The 20,657-nt window shown below is 38.4% G+C and overlaps 1 protein-coding gene and 1 non-coding gene across 6 annotated transcripts in view; both read right to left on the minus strand.

Annotated features, from left to right (window-relative positions):
- MAST2 (microtubule associated serine/threonine kinase 2) overlaps window positions 1-20,657 on the minus strand; it is a 207,067-nt gene that overhangs the window by 163,041 nt on the left and 23,369 nt on the right. For all 5 annotated transcript variants that reach the window (XM_005204882.4, XM_003585907.5, XM_005204881.4 and 2 more), the window contains exons 2-3: window positions 17,015-17,162; window positions 13,623-13,765 (exon numbers count right to left, since the gene is read on the minus strand). In XM_005204882.4, the coding sequence (XP_005204939.2) occupies window positions 13,623-13,765; window positions 17,015-17,162 (291 nt within the window). The remainder of the gene's footprint in view (window positions 1-13,622; window positions 13,766-17,014; window positions 17,163-20,657) is intronic.
- TRNAE-CUC (transfer RNA glutamic acid (anticodon CUC)) lies at window positions 18,467-18,539 on the minus strand. Its single transcript has one exon. It is a non-coding gene; the product is annotated as a tRNA-Glu (tRNA).

A 20,657-nucleotide genomic window follows, 5' to 3' on the forward strand; every position in this document is an offset into this window, starting at 1 on the left:
GTCTGAGTGCCACAACCCTTGAAGCCTGCATGCCCTAGAGCCTGAGCTTTGCAACAAAGAGAAGCCACCACCACGAGAAGCCTGAGCACCACTAGAGAGAAGCTCCCGCTTGCCACAACTGGAGAAAAGCCTGTGCACAGCAACGAAGACCCAGCAGAGCCAAAATAAATAAATTTCAAAAATACATAAAATCTGGTGATAGATGGAATCTTCTACCAAGATTCCCAGCAAATATTTACAAATGTTAACCCTGAGGAAAGAAAAATGAAGAGACATGTTCATGGAGAGGATGTTGAAAGCAATCTTCATAACGCTTTCAATAAAACAACTATTCACAATTTTAGAAATTAAGTGTTTAAGACAATAAGAATATCAGAATACTCAAAACCAATTCACTGTGCAAATGTATACAGGAACCCACTACATGCTATGCATTGTGCGATGCTCTGGAATCCAAGTGTAAAGAGAAACACACACTTAAAGACTATCAGGTGAGAGAAGATTTAAACAATAATCATATCATTATCTAAAGTCTCCTAGAGTTTACTATGTACCAAGCATTGTTCTAAACTTTACATCTAAAAATTCATTTAATATTTAAGACAAAAAGAGAATAACTATTTTAGATATTTTTTATTCCCATTTTACAAAGAAAAAGCATTACAGGAAAGTTAAGCAATCTGTACAAAGCAATGCATCTTCTATCGGAGTCAACTAGTTTAACCACTCTCAATCTTCTCATTCACATTCTTGGAGCCTATCACCTATATAGAGAAAGAAAGGTTGTATAAGGTTTAATTGTGCTAAAAATAAAGTTTAAAAACTCTGTTAAGGATGGGGGAGTCACAAAAGTCTTCAGAATAGAGGGAATCATTGAACTGAATCTTAAAAGATGTGCAGAAGTTGACTGAACAATCTAAGCAAGGGGAACAATATATTCCAAATAAGAGGCCAAGAGACATATCGAGTACTCTGATTTCCCACTTGAAAACAGAATTTATGAAAAGTTTACAGAATAACTGCTATTTGCTACTATGCATTATTTAAAAAAAAAAAAACTTAAGTTTTTACACACACAAATTTAAGGCAGAGCAAATGCTACATTTACATTTATTTTAATGAACCAGAACTGTATAATGACAGAATTTCTGAACTACAAGAGAAGGTTTCTGGGATGAAGACACACTCAAAAAAAGGTTTACCAAAAAGAAAATTAGCAGTACTTTGAATAAAACTGTAATATAACAACATAATTCATAGTCAAAATTATAAATAGGCTCATCGTTTAAAATAATTGCAAGATGTACAAGATACCATCCATTTGTCACTCCAGATGCAGGCTCATTATGCAGGCCCATGTCAACAGGTTCCCTTGCCCTCTTCATTCAAATGGGTTCAGCCAATAGGTAGCACCAGCAGAAGATTGGAGAAAGAACAGAAGGTAAGGGACAGAGTAGAGGAGACTTTTCTCCTGGGTTAGTCGCCACAGGGTGGTGTTAGGCTGTATCACACAATGACCAGTCATGCTGTCAGGTCACCTTCTACACACAGCCTCCTCTGTCTCCAAGTTCCAAGGGTCACTTCCTCCCCTCACCCTTTCAGGCCTAGGGTTGGTAACAGCACCAGGTTATTATCAAGGAAAAGGTGCTATGTCTATATTGCCATTTCACATCTTGCCTATATCTCTTTATTATAGTTTGTCTGTTCTTTTTCCAGCCAGAACCATTTTATGTAGGATAAAATTAAACACATTTTCAACTTCATTTGCATACTCTAAAGAAGAGAAAGTCTTTTTAACTTAAAAGAGAAATTTTTATGTAATCAAAATCAAGTAAAATTTTACCTATATGTAATCCTGATCAAAATCTTCAGTATCTGAATAGTTGAGAAAATAAGAGTATCAAGTCAAAGCAAAAAAATGCAATTCAAATTTTCCAACTTGCTGAAGACTTTCCTCTCTACTTACCTACAAGTCTTGAAACAGACCTGAGAGTCAGACCCAGTTTTGAATCCCTATTCTAATATTCACCCACTATCCTATAGCGAAGTACTTTACTTTGTATTGTTCACTGTTGTATTACCAACATCCAGTACAGTGGTGATACATAGTGGGTACCTCATAAATATTTGTGGAATGAATGGACAAATGAATATATCTCTGCAGGTCTGAATTTCCTCACCTATAAAATAAGGTAACTATGTCTACCTTACAAGAAGAAAATTCATGTTCCAGAGAAAATAAAGGATAATATATGTAAAAGAACCCAAGTATAAGGTCTAGTAAAGATTAGTTCTCTACCCCAACTCAAATGTGTGTATTAGTCGCTCAGTCATGTCCAACTCGTTGAGACCCCATGAACTGTACCCTGCCAAGCTCCTCTCTCCATAGAATTCTCCAGGTAAGAATACTGCAGTGGGTTGCCATTCCCTATTCCCTTCTCCAAGGGATATTCCCAACCCAGGGATCTTCCCCAGACCCAGGGATCAAACCCACACCCCCTACATTGTAGGCAGATTCTTTACTGTCTGAGCCACCAGGGAAGCCTACTCCAACTCAAATATCTCCAGTAATTCTATTTTCTTTACATGACAGAATGTGCCAATATCAACACCTTTCAATCTTTCCTCAGCACTGTTACACTTATACACAACAATACACAGCATTAATGGTCCAATTTAAAAGACTTTCTGTAAAAAATTTAAAACAAAAACAAAACAGAACAAAATCTGTAGCTACAACTTTTAACTAGTGATTTAATAATCCTTTTTTCTTTATGAAATACTTGCATAAACACTGTCATTTATTCTAACTCTTAATAAATTCAATAAGATGTCTTCCAATAGTCCTAACCAATCAACTAATTTATCTAAAATTTTTTAAATTTTAAATGCTTTTTTAAAATATGGAAACCACTATTTTTGAAGTTGTACATCTTACATTCTTTACAAACTATCACAAAGATATAAAAATGTTTATAAAATTCAGCTCGAAATTTGTTCAGGTAAGATAATTAGCCTATTCTTTTGCTTCTCAAAAATATTCTTGAGAACAAGCAATCAGACTGTTAATATTCTGTGGAAATCTCATGAAAGTTTCCCAACTTTTATTTTAAAAACTCTTATGGAGATCCAACCAGTCCATCCTAAAGGAGATCAGTCCTGGGTATTCATTGGAAGGACTGATGTTGAAGCTGAAACTCCAATACTTTGGCCACCTGATGAGAAGAGCTGGAAAAGACCCTGATGCTGGGAAAGATTGAGGGCAGGAGAAGGGGATGACAGAGGATGAGATGGTTGGATGGCATCACCGACTTGATGGACATGAGTTTGGGTAAACTCCAGGAGTTGGTGATGAATACCAAGGCCTGGCGTGCTGTGGTTCATGGGGTCGCAAAGAGTCAGACACGACTGAGAGACTGAACTGAACTGATGAAACCTTATTCTCATACCTTTGAAAAGACACTAGGTGGCATCAGAAACACATTCCTCTTACAAAAAAGAAAGAAACCAAGAGTGGAAGGGGAGGGATTCTCAAGTTAATAGGCAGTGAATGCACTTTTTAAAACATGTACTCCTATAATTCTTAATACATTGAACACTTCAATATTTTATACTACTTGATAAAGTCATACTTTTTCCTTCTTATGGCTTGTGCTTTTTGTGCCCTGAGAAACCTTTGCCTCATCCCAAATCACAGACTTTCTCCTCTTTTCTTTTATATGCTTTATAACTTCAGCTCTTACAACTGTCAATTACCCACTTCAACTTAATTTTTATATATAACATGGGGTAAGGATCAAGGCACATTTTTTTTCCCCATGTAAACTGTTCTAGCACCATTTGTTGGAATGACTATCTTTTACCATTAAATCACCCTGCATATTTGTCTATTTCTACATTTTCTATTCTGTTTCAGTGATTTGTGTATCTTTATACCAAGATCACAATGTCGGTTAGTGTACCTTTCAGTTCAGTTCAGTCGCTCAGTCGTGTCCGACTCTTTGTGACCCCATGAACCGCAACACGCCAGGCCTCCCTGTCCATCACCAACTCCCGGAGTGCACCCAAACCCATGTCCATTGAGTCGGTGATGCCATCCAGCCATCTCATCCTCTGTCGTCCCCTTCTCCTCCTGCCCTCAATCTTTCCCAGCATCAGGGTCTTTACAAATGAGTCAGCTCTTCGCATCAGATGGCCAAAGTACTGGAGTTCCATTTTCAACATCAGTTTTTCCAATGATGAATACGCAGGACTGATCTCCTTTATAGAGACTCATAAAATCAGGTGGGATGATTCCTTCAACTCTGGTCTTCTTTTTTAATATCGTTTTCGTTATTTTAGGCCCTTTCCATTTCAATATAAATTTCTGAAAAATACTGCTTGGGTTTTGACTGGAAGTGCACTGAATTTATAGATCAATAGGAGAATTTACATCTTAATGACACTGAGTCTTCCAATCCATAAACATATATTTTCCAATCACTTAAGTCTTTTTTAAATTCTCTCAGTAATGTTTTGTACTTTAAAATGTACTGGTCTTAAAAAAAAATAAAATGTACTGGTCTTGCAAATAACTTTTAAAAATTTCTCTTTATTTCAATTGTGCTGCTGCTACTGCTAAGTTGCTTCAGTCGTGTCCGACTCTGTGCAACCCCATAGACGACAGCCCATCAGGCCCTGCCGTCCCTGGGATTCTCCAGGCAAGAACACCGGAGTGGATTATTTCATTTGTAAGCAATTATAAATAGTAATTTCAATTTCATTGTGTTACAGAAATACAGTTGATCTTTGCCTAATTTTATACATAGATTTTTGTACAAAACAGTGATAAGAAAATGAAAACATAAGCCACAGACTGGAAGAAATACTTAGCATTTATGGAAGAAAGTGAAGAAGAACTAAAGAGCCTCTTGATGAAGGTGAAAGAAGAGAGTGAAAAAGTTGGCTTAAAGCTCAATATTCAGAAAACTAAGATCATGGCATCCAGTCCCATCACTTCATAGGAAATAGATGGGGAAACAGTGGAAACAGTGGCAGACTTTATTTTGGGGGGCTCCAAAATCACTGCAGATGGTGACTGCAGCCATGAAATTAAAAGACGCTTACTCCTTGGAAGGGAAGTTATGACCAACCTAGATAGCATATTCAAAAGCAGAGACATTACTTTGTCAACAAAGGTCTGTCTAGTCAAGGCAATGGTTTTTCCAGTGGTCATGTACAGATCTGAGAGTTGGACTATAAAGAAAGCTGAGTGCCAAAAAATTGATGCTTTTGAATTGTGGTGTTGGAGAAGACTCTTGAGAGTCCCTTGGGCTGCAAGGAGACCCAACCAATCCATCCTAAAGGAAATCAGTCCTGAATATTCATTGGAAGGATTGATGCTGAAGCTGAAACTCCAATACTTTGGCCACCTGATGCAAAGAGCTGACTCATTTGAAAAGACCCTGATGCTGGGAAAGATTGAGGGCAGGAGGAGAAGGGGACGACAGAGGATGAGATGGTTGGATGGTATCACCAACTCAGTGAACATGGGTTTGGGTGGACTCCAGGAGTTGATGATAGACAGGGAGGCCTGGCGTGCTGTGGTTCATGGTGTTGCAAAGAGTCAGACACAACTGAGCGACTGAACTGAACTGATATATAATTTGTATCCAGAATATACAAAGAACTCGTAACATTCAATAATAAGAAGAGAAACAATCTAAAATTTTTAAAGGACAGAAGATCTGAACAAGTAATTCAAAGAATCACATCTATGTAATTTATAGTTTGACATGATGTGTTTGTTTAAAACAATGACATAGTGTAAACCCATTAAGGATCTGAGTGAAGCTCAAGCGGAACTAAGCTTCTCAAGTTATGTTTTTCTTTTTTAAAAAATTCTGGTCTTGGTGCAAATGTTAGTTATGTCTTATTTATATCACAGTTAGGTCACCATGCTGTGACATGGTCTGTATTCATGCTGCCTTAGATACTGGTTCTTTTTTTTTGCCTTAGATACTTTTGTAATTATTTTTGCAGACTTGTGATTGTCCCTCTTAACTTTCTTTTATGTAATTTATAAAAGCTTCTTTAAAATTCTGCTTTTAATTTTGAATAAAAACTTAATTCATTTTTTTAAAGTATATACATATATATCCCTGGTGGCTCAGATGGTAAAACGTCTGCCTGCAATGCGGGTCGGGAAGATCCCCTAGAGAAGGAAATGGCAATCCACTCCAGCACTCTTGCCTGGAAAATCCCATGGATAGAGGAGTCCATGGGGTCACAAAGAGGCGGACACGACTGAGCGACTTCACTTCACTATATATATATATCCCTGATGACTAATGAGGCTGAATTGCTTTTCAGCCTCACTGGTCATCAGGGATATGCAAATTAAAATTACAATGAGATATTCCTACACACCCATTAGAATGGCTAAAATTAAAATGACAATACCCAGTACTGAAAAGGATGTGGAACAACTGCTGGTGGGAATGCAAAAATGCCAGTTTCTCATCTAGATAAACATACACCAGACACTTGACATATATTCCAGGAATCTCATTCGTAGGTATTTATCCAACAGAAATGAAAGCATAAGTCCACACAAATACTTGTACACAAACTTTCATAGCAGTTTTCTCCACAACAGGCAAAAAACGAGAAGCAATCCGAATGATCATCAACTGGTGAATAAACAGTCTGATATACCCAGACCAATGGAATTGTTTCATCAATAAAAAGGAACTACCAATGCTCAAAAACAGGGTGGATGAATCTCAAAACCATTATGTTAAGTGAAAGACGTCAAACGCAAAAGATCACATGCTGTATGATTCCATTTACAAGAAATTCTGGAAAAGACAAAAAAAATCACAGTGACAGAAAGCAGGTTAGTGTTTGCCAACGGCTGGCAGGGGAAAGAACTGATTGTAAAGGAACACAAGGGAACATTGCAGGGTGACAGAAATTTCCATACCATGATTTTCTTTATCTGTATCATGATTTTGGTGGTGGTGGTGACACAACCACATACAGATCTGAAAACTACGGTATTTCTCTTTGAAGCCATGTGTGAAAATTAAAGAATAATCATACAAGTTACCAAACATGGGGAAAGGTTGAAAGGAGTATCTTGGACTGCTTTTTTTGGCCACACCATGAAGCATATGGGATTTTACGTACCTGGCAGGGGACTGAACCCTGCACTGGAAGCCCAGAGTCTTAACCACTGGACCACCAGGGAAGTCCCTTGGATTCTCAATTACTTCAAAAGCACACCCCAGTTATGTCACCTCAAAAAAGTGCTGAAACACTTAAGTTAAGAATACAATAATAGGGACTTCCCTGGTGATCCAGTGGTTAAGAATCCACCTTCCAAGTCAGGAGACCCAGTTTTGATCCTGGGTTGGGAACAAAGATCCCACATGCCGAGGCAACCTAGCCCATGCTTAGCTGGGCTGCAACCACCAAGCTCATGCACCACAACTAAAACCCAATGCAACCGAATAAATAAATAAAAACAATAATAGGAAACTCCCTGGCTGTCCAATGGTTAGGATTCCATGCTTCCACTGTAAGGATTCAGCAGTTGTGGCCTGTGGGCTCTAGGACGTGTGGGCTTCAGTAGTTGTGGACCAGGGCTCATTAGTTGTGGCTCATGGGCTCTAGAGCACACAAGCTCCAGCAATTGCAGCTGGAGCATGGGCTCAGTAATGCGGTGCACAGGCTCAGCAATTGTGGCACATGGGCTTTAGTTGCCCATGGCATATGGAATCTTCTCAGACCAGAGATCAAATCCGTGTCCCTTGCATTGGCAGGCAGATTCCTATTCAATGTACCACCAGGTAAGTCCTTCAATCCAGTGCTTCGGCTTTTCAAAGGTTACTTTTCTCTCTGTTAAATCTCATTGTGCTGGTTCTTCTTGAACCGTCATTTGTTTGTGAGGCTCTGACTGAATTTAACATTCAACAATGGAAATGTGCCATCAGCATATGTAATAAGTAATTTCTTCAGTGTCTTTATCCAAGAAATTGATTAAAATGGCAATTAGGACAAGGATAAGAATAGAGGTCTGTGTGACAGCATTTCAGGCTGGTACCAACACATTAAATCAACCTTCTTTTGTGGACATTATATTTCAAACAAGTGTTAATCCAACCAGCAATAATACTAGCAAAGGTATTCCAAAAGTCTTTTACTCCTTCAATGAATAATTATACATTGCCTACTATGTACCGGGTACAACGTTACATGCCAACTAGGGACACGATGATGGAAAGAGCCATTCTTTGTAAATGACAATTCCTATAACCACAGTTGGTAAAGAATTCGCTTGCTAATGCAGGAGATGCAAGATACACGGGTTCGATCTGTGGGTCGGGAAGATTCCCTGGAGAAAGATATGGCAACCCACTCCAGTATTCTTGCCTGGAGAATTCCATGGAAAGAGGAGCCTAAAGGGCTACAGTCCATGGGGTCACAAAGAGTCAGACATGACTGAGCAACTTGGCATGCATGCATCAGTCCTGTGAAGGTCCTGCCTGCCAATAAAGAAAGAATTAGTCAAATGCTATCAATTAGATTCCTGGTATGTACAGCCCTTCTATTAAAATCTGAACGTCTGGCACAAGTCATGGGTTAGGTCAACCTCAGTATAAATTACTTGAACCCAATAGACTGATTTCAGAGAAAAATCATCCAAGCCTCATCTTTCCATCTGTGGTCTCAATTTCTCATTGACAATTTGCTAATACCAATGAAAATTCATCCATTCAATAATTACCGATTATTGTATTTTATGATAATTGTTACAGGAAGCTATGGAAATATTTTAAACATTGATGCTGGATAAATATTAACTAAATGAAAATTTAGAAGATAAAACTAAAAGAAAAAAGAATAGCCAAAATCAGATTTTGTTTTTGAAAGAATAGACTTTAGAGTGGAGAGTGGTTAGAAAGGAAAAAGAATGAATTAACAGTAATGAGGTCCCAGCAATGATCAAAGAGATTGCAAATGTGGCTTAGACTGGTGAAAAAAGTCTAAGGTGAAAAAAGGTAGACCTCTTAGAAATGTTTGGAGCTAGGATTCACTGGGTGATTGGATGGGGGAGAATAAGGGAAAGGAAGAGTCAAAATAGACTTCCAGGTCTCTGGTTTTGGGCTATCGGGGCAGGGAAGGGGGGTCATGGTGCTAGTTAACAGCTGAAGAACTGGTTTAGGGGAACACAGAGGCAGAATAAACAGATGAGTGAGTCTTAGACAAAGATCAAAGTTGCAGATACTACTTGGCGTATTCATGAGAAAGCAAAGCAGGAATTAACCTTAAAGATTATATATATATTCTTATATATATATATGTCTTAAGACACATATACATGTATATATGTATATCATATAATTTATAGTATATAAGGATATGTATATATATTGTAGGAAGGTGGACCCCTTCCAGGGCCCAAGAGTGGAGCTCTTGTCCAACACTTGGAAATGAACTGTCTGAGGAGACACATGCAGGCAAAAAGCAAAAAACTTTATTGGGAATGAACACCCAGGTGGAGAGCAGCAGGGTAAGGGAACCCAGGAGAACTGCTCTGTCACATGGCTCGCAGTCTCAGGTTTTACAGTAACAGGATTAGTTTCCGGGTTGTCTCTGGCCATTCATCTTGCTTGGCCCAAATTTCCTCTGACTCAGAGTCCTTCCTGGTGGCCTGTGCCTCTCTCAGCCAAGATGGATTCCAGTGTGAGGGCTTCTGGACAGTTAGCAGGACACACCATCTCCTCCCTCCTCCTTTTGGCCTTCCCAAATTCTCCAGGTTAGTTTTGGGGAGCAGCACCGAGTTCTTTATGGGAACCTCCTGTTGTGAGACAATTCAGGCAAGCAGATATTATTGTGCCTGGCCTAGGTGGGAGGTTTTGGTCAACAGTTCCTGAACAAATATGTGCCACACTCAGTCATGTCCGACTCTGCAACCCATGGACTGTAGCCCATCAGGTTCCTCTGTCTGTGGGATTTTTCAGGCAAGAATACTGGAGGGAGTTGCCATTTTCTTCTCTAAGGAATCTTCACAAACAAGGGATCGAACCATGCATATATTTTAAGATGAATAACTAATCTTGGACAAGATGCCATCGAAGTTTTTCCCTATCCCTAGGAACATACAATATAGTAATATGATTGGATGATTCTTTTTATACATGCTTTAGAAACCACTAATTGGAATCATAGTTTCTACATATATAGGGAAAATGGACATTCAGAGAAATCCTCTCAATAGATACTAGGAAATGAGAGAGAAGTCCAAAAATCTCACAAACACAATCACCCAGATGGCTTCAAAATGAAAATAGTTGCTACACTCAGGCTTTTGGCTAATTGTTCTCCAGACTCTGGTCAAATCTAACCTCCTGCAAATTATCTCCCCAATCATTACACCTAAGACAATTCCTGTCCCCTTAGTTCCTTATTCTATTAAATGTTGTCTTATTACTTTTAAATTGGTTTTTTGTTATATGTGAATCTTGTAGACCCAAAAATTCTCTGGAGGCTGGGTCTGTGGACTGTATATGGGTCTGCAGACTATATATGGATCTGTGGGCTGTATATGGCCATGATTCTATTAACAACAAGGATACATTATAGGACAGACTTTTTTAGAAATGCCACAGAAGCTGGGGTGGCATCAAGGTATATTCAGTGTACAGTAAGTCAAAGCAAGGAAAGTATTCAACACTAACTATCAAATGTGCCATCAAACATAAAATATGCAACTGGAAATCCTTGATTATGAGAATGGAAAAGGAGGAACTAGCCTGAGGTTACCATAAGTAAGTAAACTGCTGAGGAAGAAAAGCACAAGAGGAAACAAAAGGCAGATCCCTGGGAGGAAAGACATAACTAGATTCAGTTCTAGAGAAGTAATTATTTTACACACCCATAAAAAGACAAATAACCCAATTTTTTAAATGAGCAAAGAGTCTGAATACACATTTCTTCAAAAGATATACAAAGGGCCGATAATCACATAAAAGGATGCTTACTGTCATTAGGAAAACACAAATCAAAACCACAGATATCACTTCAGAACCACTAGGATGACTAAAATCAAGACAGACAATAGCAAATGCTGATGAAGATGTGAAGAAACCAAAATCATCATACACTGTAGTTTATCAAACACTGCTGCATTTAAACAGTTATCATAAGACCAAGTAATTCCACTCCCAAGAAAAATGAAAACTGTCCATATGAACGCTGTAAACAAATGTTCATTATTCATAATAGTCTAAAGGAATAAACAACCCAAATGTCAATCAACTGACAAACAGATAAAATAAGGTATATTCATACAATAGAATATTATTCAGCGGTAAAAAGGAGTGACATAATACATGCTACACAATGGAGGAACCTTAAAAACATCATTTTAATGGAAGAAGCCAATTACAAAAGGCCACATATAGGATTCAATTTATATGAAATGGATAGAATAGGTATATCTATGGAGGCAGAAAGTATATTAGGCAATGGCACCCCACTCCAGCACTCTTGCCTGGAAAATCCCATGGACAGAGGAGCCTGGTGGGCTGCAGTCCATGGGGTCAAGAGTCCGAGACGACTGAGCGACTTCATTTTCACTTTTCACTTTCATGCATTGGAGAAGGAAATGGCAACCCACTCCAGTGTTCTTGCCTGGAGAATCCCAAGGATGGCGGAGCCTGGTGGGCTGCCATCTATGGGGTCGCACAAAGTCGGACACAACTGAAGCGACTTAGCAGCAGTAGCAGCAGAGAGAGATGAAAATAAGGTGATAACTAAAGGGTCTAAGAATTCTTCCTGATATGATGAATATATTCTAAAACTGACTGCAGTGATGGCTGCATCTATGAATATACTAAAAATCACTGAATTGTACAGTTTAAATGAGTAATTTTATCATATGTGAATTATATTTCAATAAGCTTTTTAAAAAAAAAATTAATTCAGGAATATTCTACTTCAATTGTTAGGCTAGGAATTCAGCAAACTCAGTCCAGTAGTTTCCTCTGCAACAAACCACCTTAAAATGAAACATTCAGCTTTACCTTAATGGCAGCAGTTCTCAAAAGAGTGTATTTAAAGCGAATATGGATGCCTGGGACCACTCCAGACCCACTGGATCAAAATCTCTACAATGGTGCATGTATTTTTTTAAGTTCCAGAGGTTAAAAGAGGAGAGAGGTGGGGCTTTAATAGACATGTTGAAAACAAGCGGAGAAATCTGAATTTTTTTAAATTAAATTTATGTTAAACTTCTCAGATCTGGTAATATAGATGACTCTTGAACAACACAAGGGGTAGAGGTGCTGACATCTCCCAATCCCTCCCCATCCCCATGCAGTGGAAAATCCAAGTATAAATTTATAGCTGGTCCTCCCTATCCACAGTTCTGCATTCCAGGATTCAACCAACCACGGATCTGGTAGTATTAATGGGAAAAAAATCCATATATAATTAGGCCCACTCAGTTCAAATCCCTGTTGTTCAAGGGTCCATTATATATTGTGGTTATTTAGGAGACTGTCCCTTGATTTTAGGAAATATACTTGAGGGTGCGATAGCATAATGTTTGTTACTTGCTTTGAAATCTTCAGGGAAAAAAATATATACATATACACACAGATAAAACAAATGTGACAAAATATAAAGTTACAACCAAATTGGTCAATCTAAGTAAGTTTAATTGCCATTCTTTCCATTTTTATACAAGTTTGATATTTTCAAAATAAAAAGTTGGGGAAGTTCCACAAATGATGCCAATTATCCCTGTAGCCTAAAATCACAAACCTCAGGTCATATCAAGAAATCTTTTGATCCAAAAACTAACTTCCCACCTGCTATAAGCAGACTTCTTCCCCCATCCCCACTTTCTTGGATGAACAAATGGACAAAGCTTTCTACTCCCTTTATGCCAACCCAAAAGATTTATGGTCCCGAAGAGTAGATGAACTTATCTTAATGGGAACAAGCTTCTGTTATCATATCCTGCAAATTATTAGTCTGCCTTGTCTTACAGATAGAGGGAAGAGGGTTGAGATCAATAGAAAGTCAATGGATCCCCTAAGTAAATAGGCAGGGCCACTGAGGGTAAAAGGGTACAAGATGCAACAATAGGCAGAAAACAACCTGCCCAGACTGTACAGCTTAACATGTTAGGTCCTGTCTACTATACAAAGCTAGACAAAGAAGAGGCTCGTTCTTTCACTTAATATATACTGAAGTGCCTGCCTACTCTGTGTAAAACATGTTCCCTATCCACACGTACTAAATATGTATACCACAGAGCTATATACGGAAGCAACACAACTTCACAAGATTTAGAATCATTTCCATAACAAAGCTCTTTCTCAGGAAATTTATCCATTAAGGTTCAAATCATACTGAATCTTTTTATTGACTCGCATTACATAGTCAGTACCAGGGACAGCATGAGAGAGCATTCAGAATATAGTCTATTAAATTCCATTCTTTTCCGTTGTTTGCTTTGAGAAATTAATCTAGCCAAACCCTAAAGGAAAAATAATAGCTGTGGTAATGACAAATGACAACCAAGGATCTGTTCACAGAGCAAGGGAGCAATCTGTACTAACACTTACCAAGCCAGCGGTAAGAGAAGGCGCAGACTGTCCGAGGGACTGATTCCTCATCCGCACCAGGTTGGACGCTTCTCCTGAAGACTGCCAAGTCACCTGTCCCACGCTGCTGTGTGCACTGCCGGACAAGGGGAGCAGCTGCTTGCCTTCAAACACAACGTTTGGAAAATTAACAAATTATTAATTAACAAAATGAAAAAAATACAATGACAGCAAATGGATTAAAAGTACATTGATCCAAAACAAAGTGAAGCCCCTCCACATCCATTTTAGGATCTGCAGCCCTCTAAAAAATTCCACCTATGTTGGCAGTGGTGAGAAATCCAAGTGGAATACTGAACTGAGTGGATGATTTTAAATTCTCTGTAATATCCACCACCATGCCAGGGCCCAGCTTCCAACCTAACAGGCTTGTTCCAACATAAGACCCAACCTAGAAGGCCACTAGTTTTCCAGTCCCTTCCATCCTACCTAGTTTCTCATCAACTCAATGTGGTAACAGTGGAGCTGGAAGCTTCTCCTAGACAAGTTTAGCCCTTAGGTTTCCAGAAGACAAACACTGAATCTATGCTGCTCTTGCCAGATTCCATGTGTTCAGTCCAGGTTGATTGAATGCCTTAATCCTACTGAAAGACTGCAAGAAAGTCATTTATAAAGACTGAGCACCTAGAACTGCAATGACTTTCTAGCTGAGGTTCAAGTCCTATTTCAATCCCTTCCCTCACACCATTCTTCACATTGGTGTTAGTGATCTAATCAAAACAAATATGGTCATGTCATCCCCTTCTCATGACTCCCTACTGTTTAAACAATTAAGCCACACTTTTTGTTGCTTTTTTAGTTTTGTTTTTTTGGTTTGTTGTTTTTATTTGGCAGCACCATGTGGCATGCGAGATCTTAGGTCCCTGACCAGAGACTGAACCCACACCCCCTGCAGGGGAAGCACAGAGTTTTAACCACTGGACTGACGGGGAAGTCCTAAGTTACACTTTTAAAACTCTAAAAAGATCCTCCATAAATCCATATTATCTCCCTGGCCTCATCTCTTTCTACTTTTTCCAAACCCATTCACTCATTCAATTTCAATATTCTGCCCTGCATATTCACCTGGCTTTAACTTGATCACCAATTTACTTAAAAACTCTTCTTCTTCCTACAAAATTCTATTCGTCAGAGAAGTAACCACTCTTATAAAGAGGTATGAGCAAAAAGTAGGTTGGGTTGTTTTTTTTTTTTTTTTTGCTGCAACATACCCTTTTACTGCAAACAAAATGTGACGGAACTTATTTGGAGGGCAATTTAGCAAAACCTATTATAATTATAATTTGAGTAAGCCTGGACATAGCATTCCATTTGTAGGAATGCAAAGGAAAAAATAAAGTAGACCAGAAAGTTAACCCTAGCAATGCTCTCACTATAATAAAATGAGGGATAAAATAAATGATCACTACAAATTAAAGAAATTATAATATCTCCACATAATGACATACTGAACCCATTAAAAATAATGAGGCAGCTCAACATTGCAGCCAGGAGAAAATGTTCAATGTTCTCAGTTGAGTGAAAATAGCAGAAAGGAAGTATATAGCATATGATCTCAATTTTTATTTTTAAAATAAAGTTTATATACTTACATAAAATTTTAAATGTATATTTAAATATAATGGAGTATATATAAATGGTTTGGAGGGAGGGAAAAGAGAAGAAAGTAAAGATTTTCAACTTTGACATGAAGCATGTTACTGCACTCAAATTTTTTATAACTGGTATATTTTACATTTTTCATCAGAAACAAAATTTAAAAAAAAAAAATCTAGCTTTCTCTCAAGTCTGCTCTCAAATGCATGCTTTAATGAGAAGTCTTTCCATAAAACCCTCCACAAAAAATAATACTGGTTCTCTATTCAAAACCTCCACAAGCCTGGAGTAGAGCCTGCCTAGTTTCTTTTCTTCCTTCTGCAAATGTTGCCAAGCTCTCCAGGAGATTTGCCTATAGATGTGTAGCTATATAACCTAAAGGAAAATTAGTTTGTTAACTTCCCATCTACATATCCAAAGGCTACTATCACAATCCTATCTCTCTTCAAAATAAGTGCCTAATGGGGAAAGAGACTTACACAACAGCAGACGAAACCCGTATGGACATATACTAGTAAGGGCTTGAAGCTTACCAAGAAGTGTCAAGAATTAGAGGAACACAAATAGTTTAAAACAAAAGGAACAATATGAACAAATAGAGCAACTAGCCCTTTAGTAAACAAATAACTCAAGGAAAAAAACTTCTTAAAAATTCTAATAATTATTCTTAAAATGATTTCAAGAGCCTATTTTTAAGAAATATTACCAGTTAAAAATGGTTGAATGAGCACATATTTGTATCTTCTGTCCCCCTGGAAACTCCATTAAATGAGAATAAAGAGGGAATTCCCTGGCAGCCCAGTGGTTAGGACTCACACTCTCACTACAGGGGGCCTGGGTTTGACTCCTGGTCAGGGAACTAGGACCCCACGTGCCACAGGGTAACTAAGCCCATGCCACAACTAGAGAGAGTCTACGTCCTGTACAGCCTGTGCTCTGCAACTAGGGAAGACCCCGTGTGCCACAATGAAGACGCAGCGAGCCAAAAAAAAGAAAGCTTAACGAAAATTTTAATTAAAAAAGTAAAAATCTATTTACTCATAGGGAATGAGAAGATAAAACACATCCTTGAAAGAAGAGCAGAACACTATGGAAAAAGAGACAAACAAGAAACAGCTCTGTGTGATTAAAACATGACAGACAAAATAAAAATCTCAATAGAGGAGTGAGAAGAGAAAACCAAAGGAACAGCCCTGAAAAGGAGCAAAAGTAAAAAGAAATTGATACTCTTCACTATAGGCCAAGGAATGTAATAGGATTACTTTTCCTTCTTCAACTAAAGTCAAATAGATTCTTTTTTCATACTCTATTGACTGCTTAAAACCATGCCATGTTTTAATTGCTTTCTATTTAGGCATGACTTCCTTGTATTAATTTTTCCTTTTGAATCTTTTAAGACTTTTCTATGGAAGAGGTAGGGAGACATTATGGCCTTTGGAATGGATTTCAGAAATAGAAAAAAAAGAAAAGAAGAAGTAGCAAAGTTTGTGAAGTCTGAAGAAATAAACACAGAGCAAAAATTATATTGAAAGGGAATAACCAGTAATAATGGTCAAACAAGAAATATCTAGCAGGTTTATGAGGTTAGGATTAAGAGATGCAATGAGGAAACAGCAAAGGAAGACAGCCTTACTCACAAGTGTTCTACAGAAGACTGTTACCACAGAAGAAGCTGTCAAGATGCCAAGTTAATACACCCTTAAACATTGACAACACAGTCCCAAAACTCTTTAAAAAAAAAAAAATTAGATCCTTACCTGACAAAGAACTGGCCAGGCTTCCTCTCCGTAACTTACAGTCATCCTGACTAAGTTGTCGTTGAAGTTTAGCTTTTCCAGTGGATGAAAATATGTCAGGATTACTGAGCTTCCTGAAGAGCAGCGGACTACGTCCAGTTACCACATCCTGCAAAGGAAAAAAAAAAGTAAAACACATAAAACTTTAACGTCTTTTCTGAAAGTGTAAGAACTGTATATTTAAACATCTCTACAACATTCATTACAGTTAAAAAGTGCCAACATTTTATACTTCCTATTGAACAGCTGAAGCCAGAAACAAATTTCTTAGTGACAACTGTTTCGGTATGCCATGAATGATGTGAGACATTGATTACAAAATCCCAAAGGAAAAGTAGGGGATGAGATTTCAAGGTGACACAATAAGGCACTTTGACAGGATATATTATTCATAATGAGTACATGTCTACTTATGCTTATTTACTTTTCTCCTTTTAGTCACATTATATCCAGTAAAGAAAAGCATATTTCAGTTTTTTAAAAATCATAAATAATAAAATACCTGTCACACAAAGTTATAAATATCCCTAACATTCAATTAATGCTTAAGTAAAACTCAGAGCCTTCTTTGTATGTCTGTAATACATATGTGTATAATTCTCCAGGCAAGAATACTGGAATGGGTAGCCAGGCCCTCCTCCAGGGGATCTTCCTGACCTAGGGATTGAACCCAGGTCTCCCACTTTGCAGGAGGATTCTTCACATCTGAGCCATGAGGGAAGACCTTATGTTTCTATAATAGGAGCTAAATATATGTTTTCAATGAAAAAGTATAATAGTATAAAGGAGGCAATACAGACAATATGAAGTGCCTGCCTTCCCTTTGCCTTTAGTCTAGCCCATCCCACTCCATCCCAATGCCACTTCCTCCTCACCAGTAAGCATCATCAAGATGCAGACATTCTAAAGCAAACACCCACCTAATTAGTAGCATTAGATGAGAAAATATTATTTTTAAAAAAGGCAAATGAGGCCTATCTTTTACATTTCAATAAAGGAAGCTACAACAAATAGACATAAGCAGCACATCAATCGGACCTGGACAGTACAAAAAAAAAATGAGAAGCATGAAGAGAAATAATTGAAATGTACATTACCTGCCATTTTAAAAACAAGACACAAGTACCTAGTACCACAGCAATACTAAAAGCCACAGGAAATAGAGAAACGTCTACCTCCTGGAGAAAAGATTTTTTTAAAAGCCTCTGGTCTCACATACTGTGACAGATGGGTTCACATGCAGGAAAGCACAAATACTCGTTGGTAGTGGCTATCCAGAATATAATTGACAAATACCCCAGCATAAAAAGAGTGAGGTTGATGAAAAACAGCTGAAGAGGAAGGGGGAAAAGTTGTTTTCTTGCTTGTTGTTGTTTTGTTTTTTGTCACACTGCGCTGCTTGTAGGATTTTAGTTCCCTGACCAGGGATCGAACCTGGGCCCTCAGCAGTGAGAGTGCAAAGTCCCAACCACTGAACCACCAGGAAAGTCCCGAGAAGAAAGTATTTTTTAAATTGGTAGTAAATGGATAAAAGAATATGGGGGATAGTGAGGCACTGTACCATTACTGGTAGCATTGAAAAAGACCCTGATGCTGGGAAAGACTGAAGGCAAAAGAAGAGGGCAGCAGAGGATAAGGTTGGATAGCATCACCAATTCAATAGCCATGAACTTGGGTGAACTCCAGGAGATGGTGAGACACAGGGAGACCTGGAGTGCTGTAGTCCACGGGGTCGCAAAGAGTTGGACACGACTGAGCGACTAAACAACAACAACCATGAAGCAATTGATGTGTCCAGGCAACTGCATCAGGAATGAGCAGGAAGAAAGGGGAGCTGGAAGAAGTCAGTGCAAAAAGAGAAAGCGTCAAGGCAGCAGCCTATATTACCACCAAGTGGTGTGACAAGGATGAAACAGTACTTATGCATCAAGTAGAAACCATGAAGAAATCAGGGTTTGGGCACTAAAGCTCGTAACCCATCCAAAAGGGCTGGCCATTCACAGAGGCAACACTCCAGCAAGCAGCTGTGGGTGGAGGGAAGTGAGGAGGCCTTACAAGATACCAAGGTGAAGGAATATCCTATATGAAGGCAAAATGGAAAGGAAAATACTCCCCAAATAACTTACAAATGAGCAACAAGACAGAGCCAGCACTTGGATGCCTGTTTCACTGTATGGATGAACAGTTAGTCTTAGGCACAAAAGGACTGACAACCAACAGGACTAGATCAGCATCAGTTAAAAGAAAGGCATATCCTGTTCAATCTCCCTATTCCCTATAACGTACCAAAGAAAAGAAGTCAGAGGAGAGGAAAAATGAAAGCAGATTATGCACCTTCTTATTCCAAGTCTCTCCTATCAAAACTTTGCAAAGGGAAGGAAATGTTAATTAAATGGGAAATGAAATTTAACTTTTAAACCAGGACATCCTTTTAACTTTAGTATATTACTCATTTCATAAAAGTACATATAACTAAGCATATAACTTAAAGAACTTTTGCAAGTTAAACATATCCATGTAACCACCATCAAGATTTAAAAAGAAAAAAAAGAAACATAACCAAGCACTTTCCAGAAAGCCCCCTGTGCTCCCTTTCAGTCACTACACTATCTCCCCAGGATAATTACTATCCAGGCTTCGAACAGAGTTGAGTACATAAAGAGATCACTCTTCATGAACTATTCTGTACCTTGCTTCTCTTGCTCAGCTAGCTAGACTGGACTTATTTCTTTTTAATTGAAGGATAATTGCCTTACAATATTGTGTTGGTTTCTGCCATACAACAACATGAATCAGCCATAGGTATACATGTCCCCTCCTTCTTGAACCTCCCTCCCACCTCCCAATCCTTCCCACCCTTCGAGGCTGTTAGAGAGCCCTGGTATGAGTTCCCTGGGTCATATAGCAAATTCCCACTGGCTATCTATTGTACATATGGTATTTAGACTGGACTTTTAAAAACAGTAGAACATTATTGGATTTACTGAAGAATTTATTAAAAGACAAGAAAAGGAAATGCAGCAAATAAAACACACAGTCTAAGAGAGAAAGAAAAGGGACATGGGAAGAGGAACTTACTTTCTATAATATAACTTCCAAACTAACTTACTTCTTGCAATTTTCTAGTTCCCATTTCTAGTCACTTATGAGAGATCCAGCCAAATCACATGTTTTGCAGGTTCAATAGCATATTACTGTACCCTTAAGCTGCCCCCTTCTGCTTAAACTGGATCAAATTTCTATCTGGTTCCTAGCATTTCTACAATCAAATGATTCTTTGGCAAAATAAGGAGTTAAGGAGGGGAAGGAACCTAGGATGACTTCCAGGATTCTGGCCTGGATAGTATCCCAGAAAATACAGGGAGAGAAACAAGGTTACAAATAAAACACTGTTATGGCAGTATTAACGTAACTACATATTACAGTATTCTTACAATAACTATTCAGTTCAGTTCAGTCGCTCAGTTGTGTCCGACTCTTTGAGACCCCATGAATTGCAGCACGCCAGGCCCCTCTGTCCATCATCAACTCCCTGAGTTCACTCAAACTCACGTCCATCGAGTTGGTGATGCCATCCAGCCATCTCATCCTCTGTCGTCCCCTT

The sequence above is a fragment of the Bos taurus genome, chromosome 3 (genome assembly GCF_002263795.3).
Source record: "Bos taurus isolate L1 Dominette 01449 registration number 42190680 breed Hereford chromosome 3, ARS-UCD2.0, whole genome shotgun sequence".
Lineage (NCBI taxonomy): Eukaryota > Metazoa > Chordata > Mammalia > Artiodactyla > Bovidae > Bos > Bos taurus.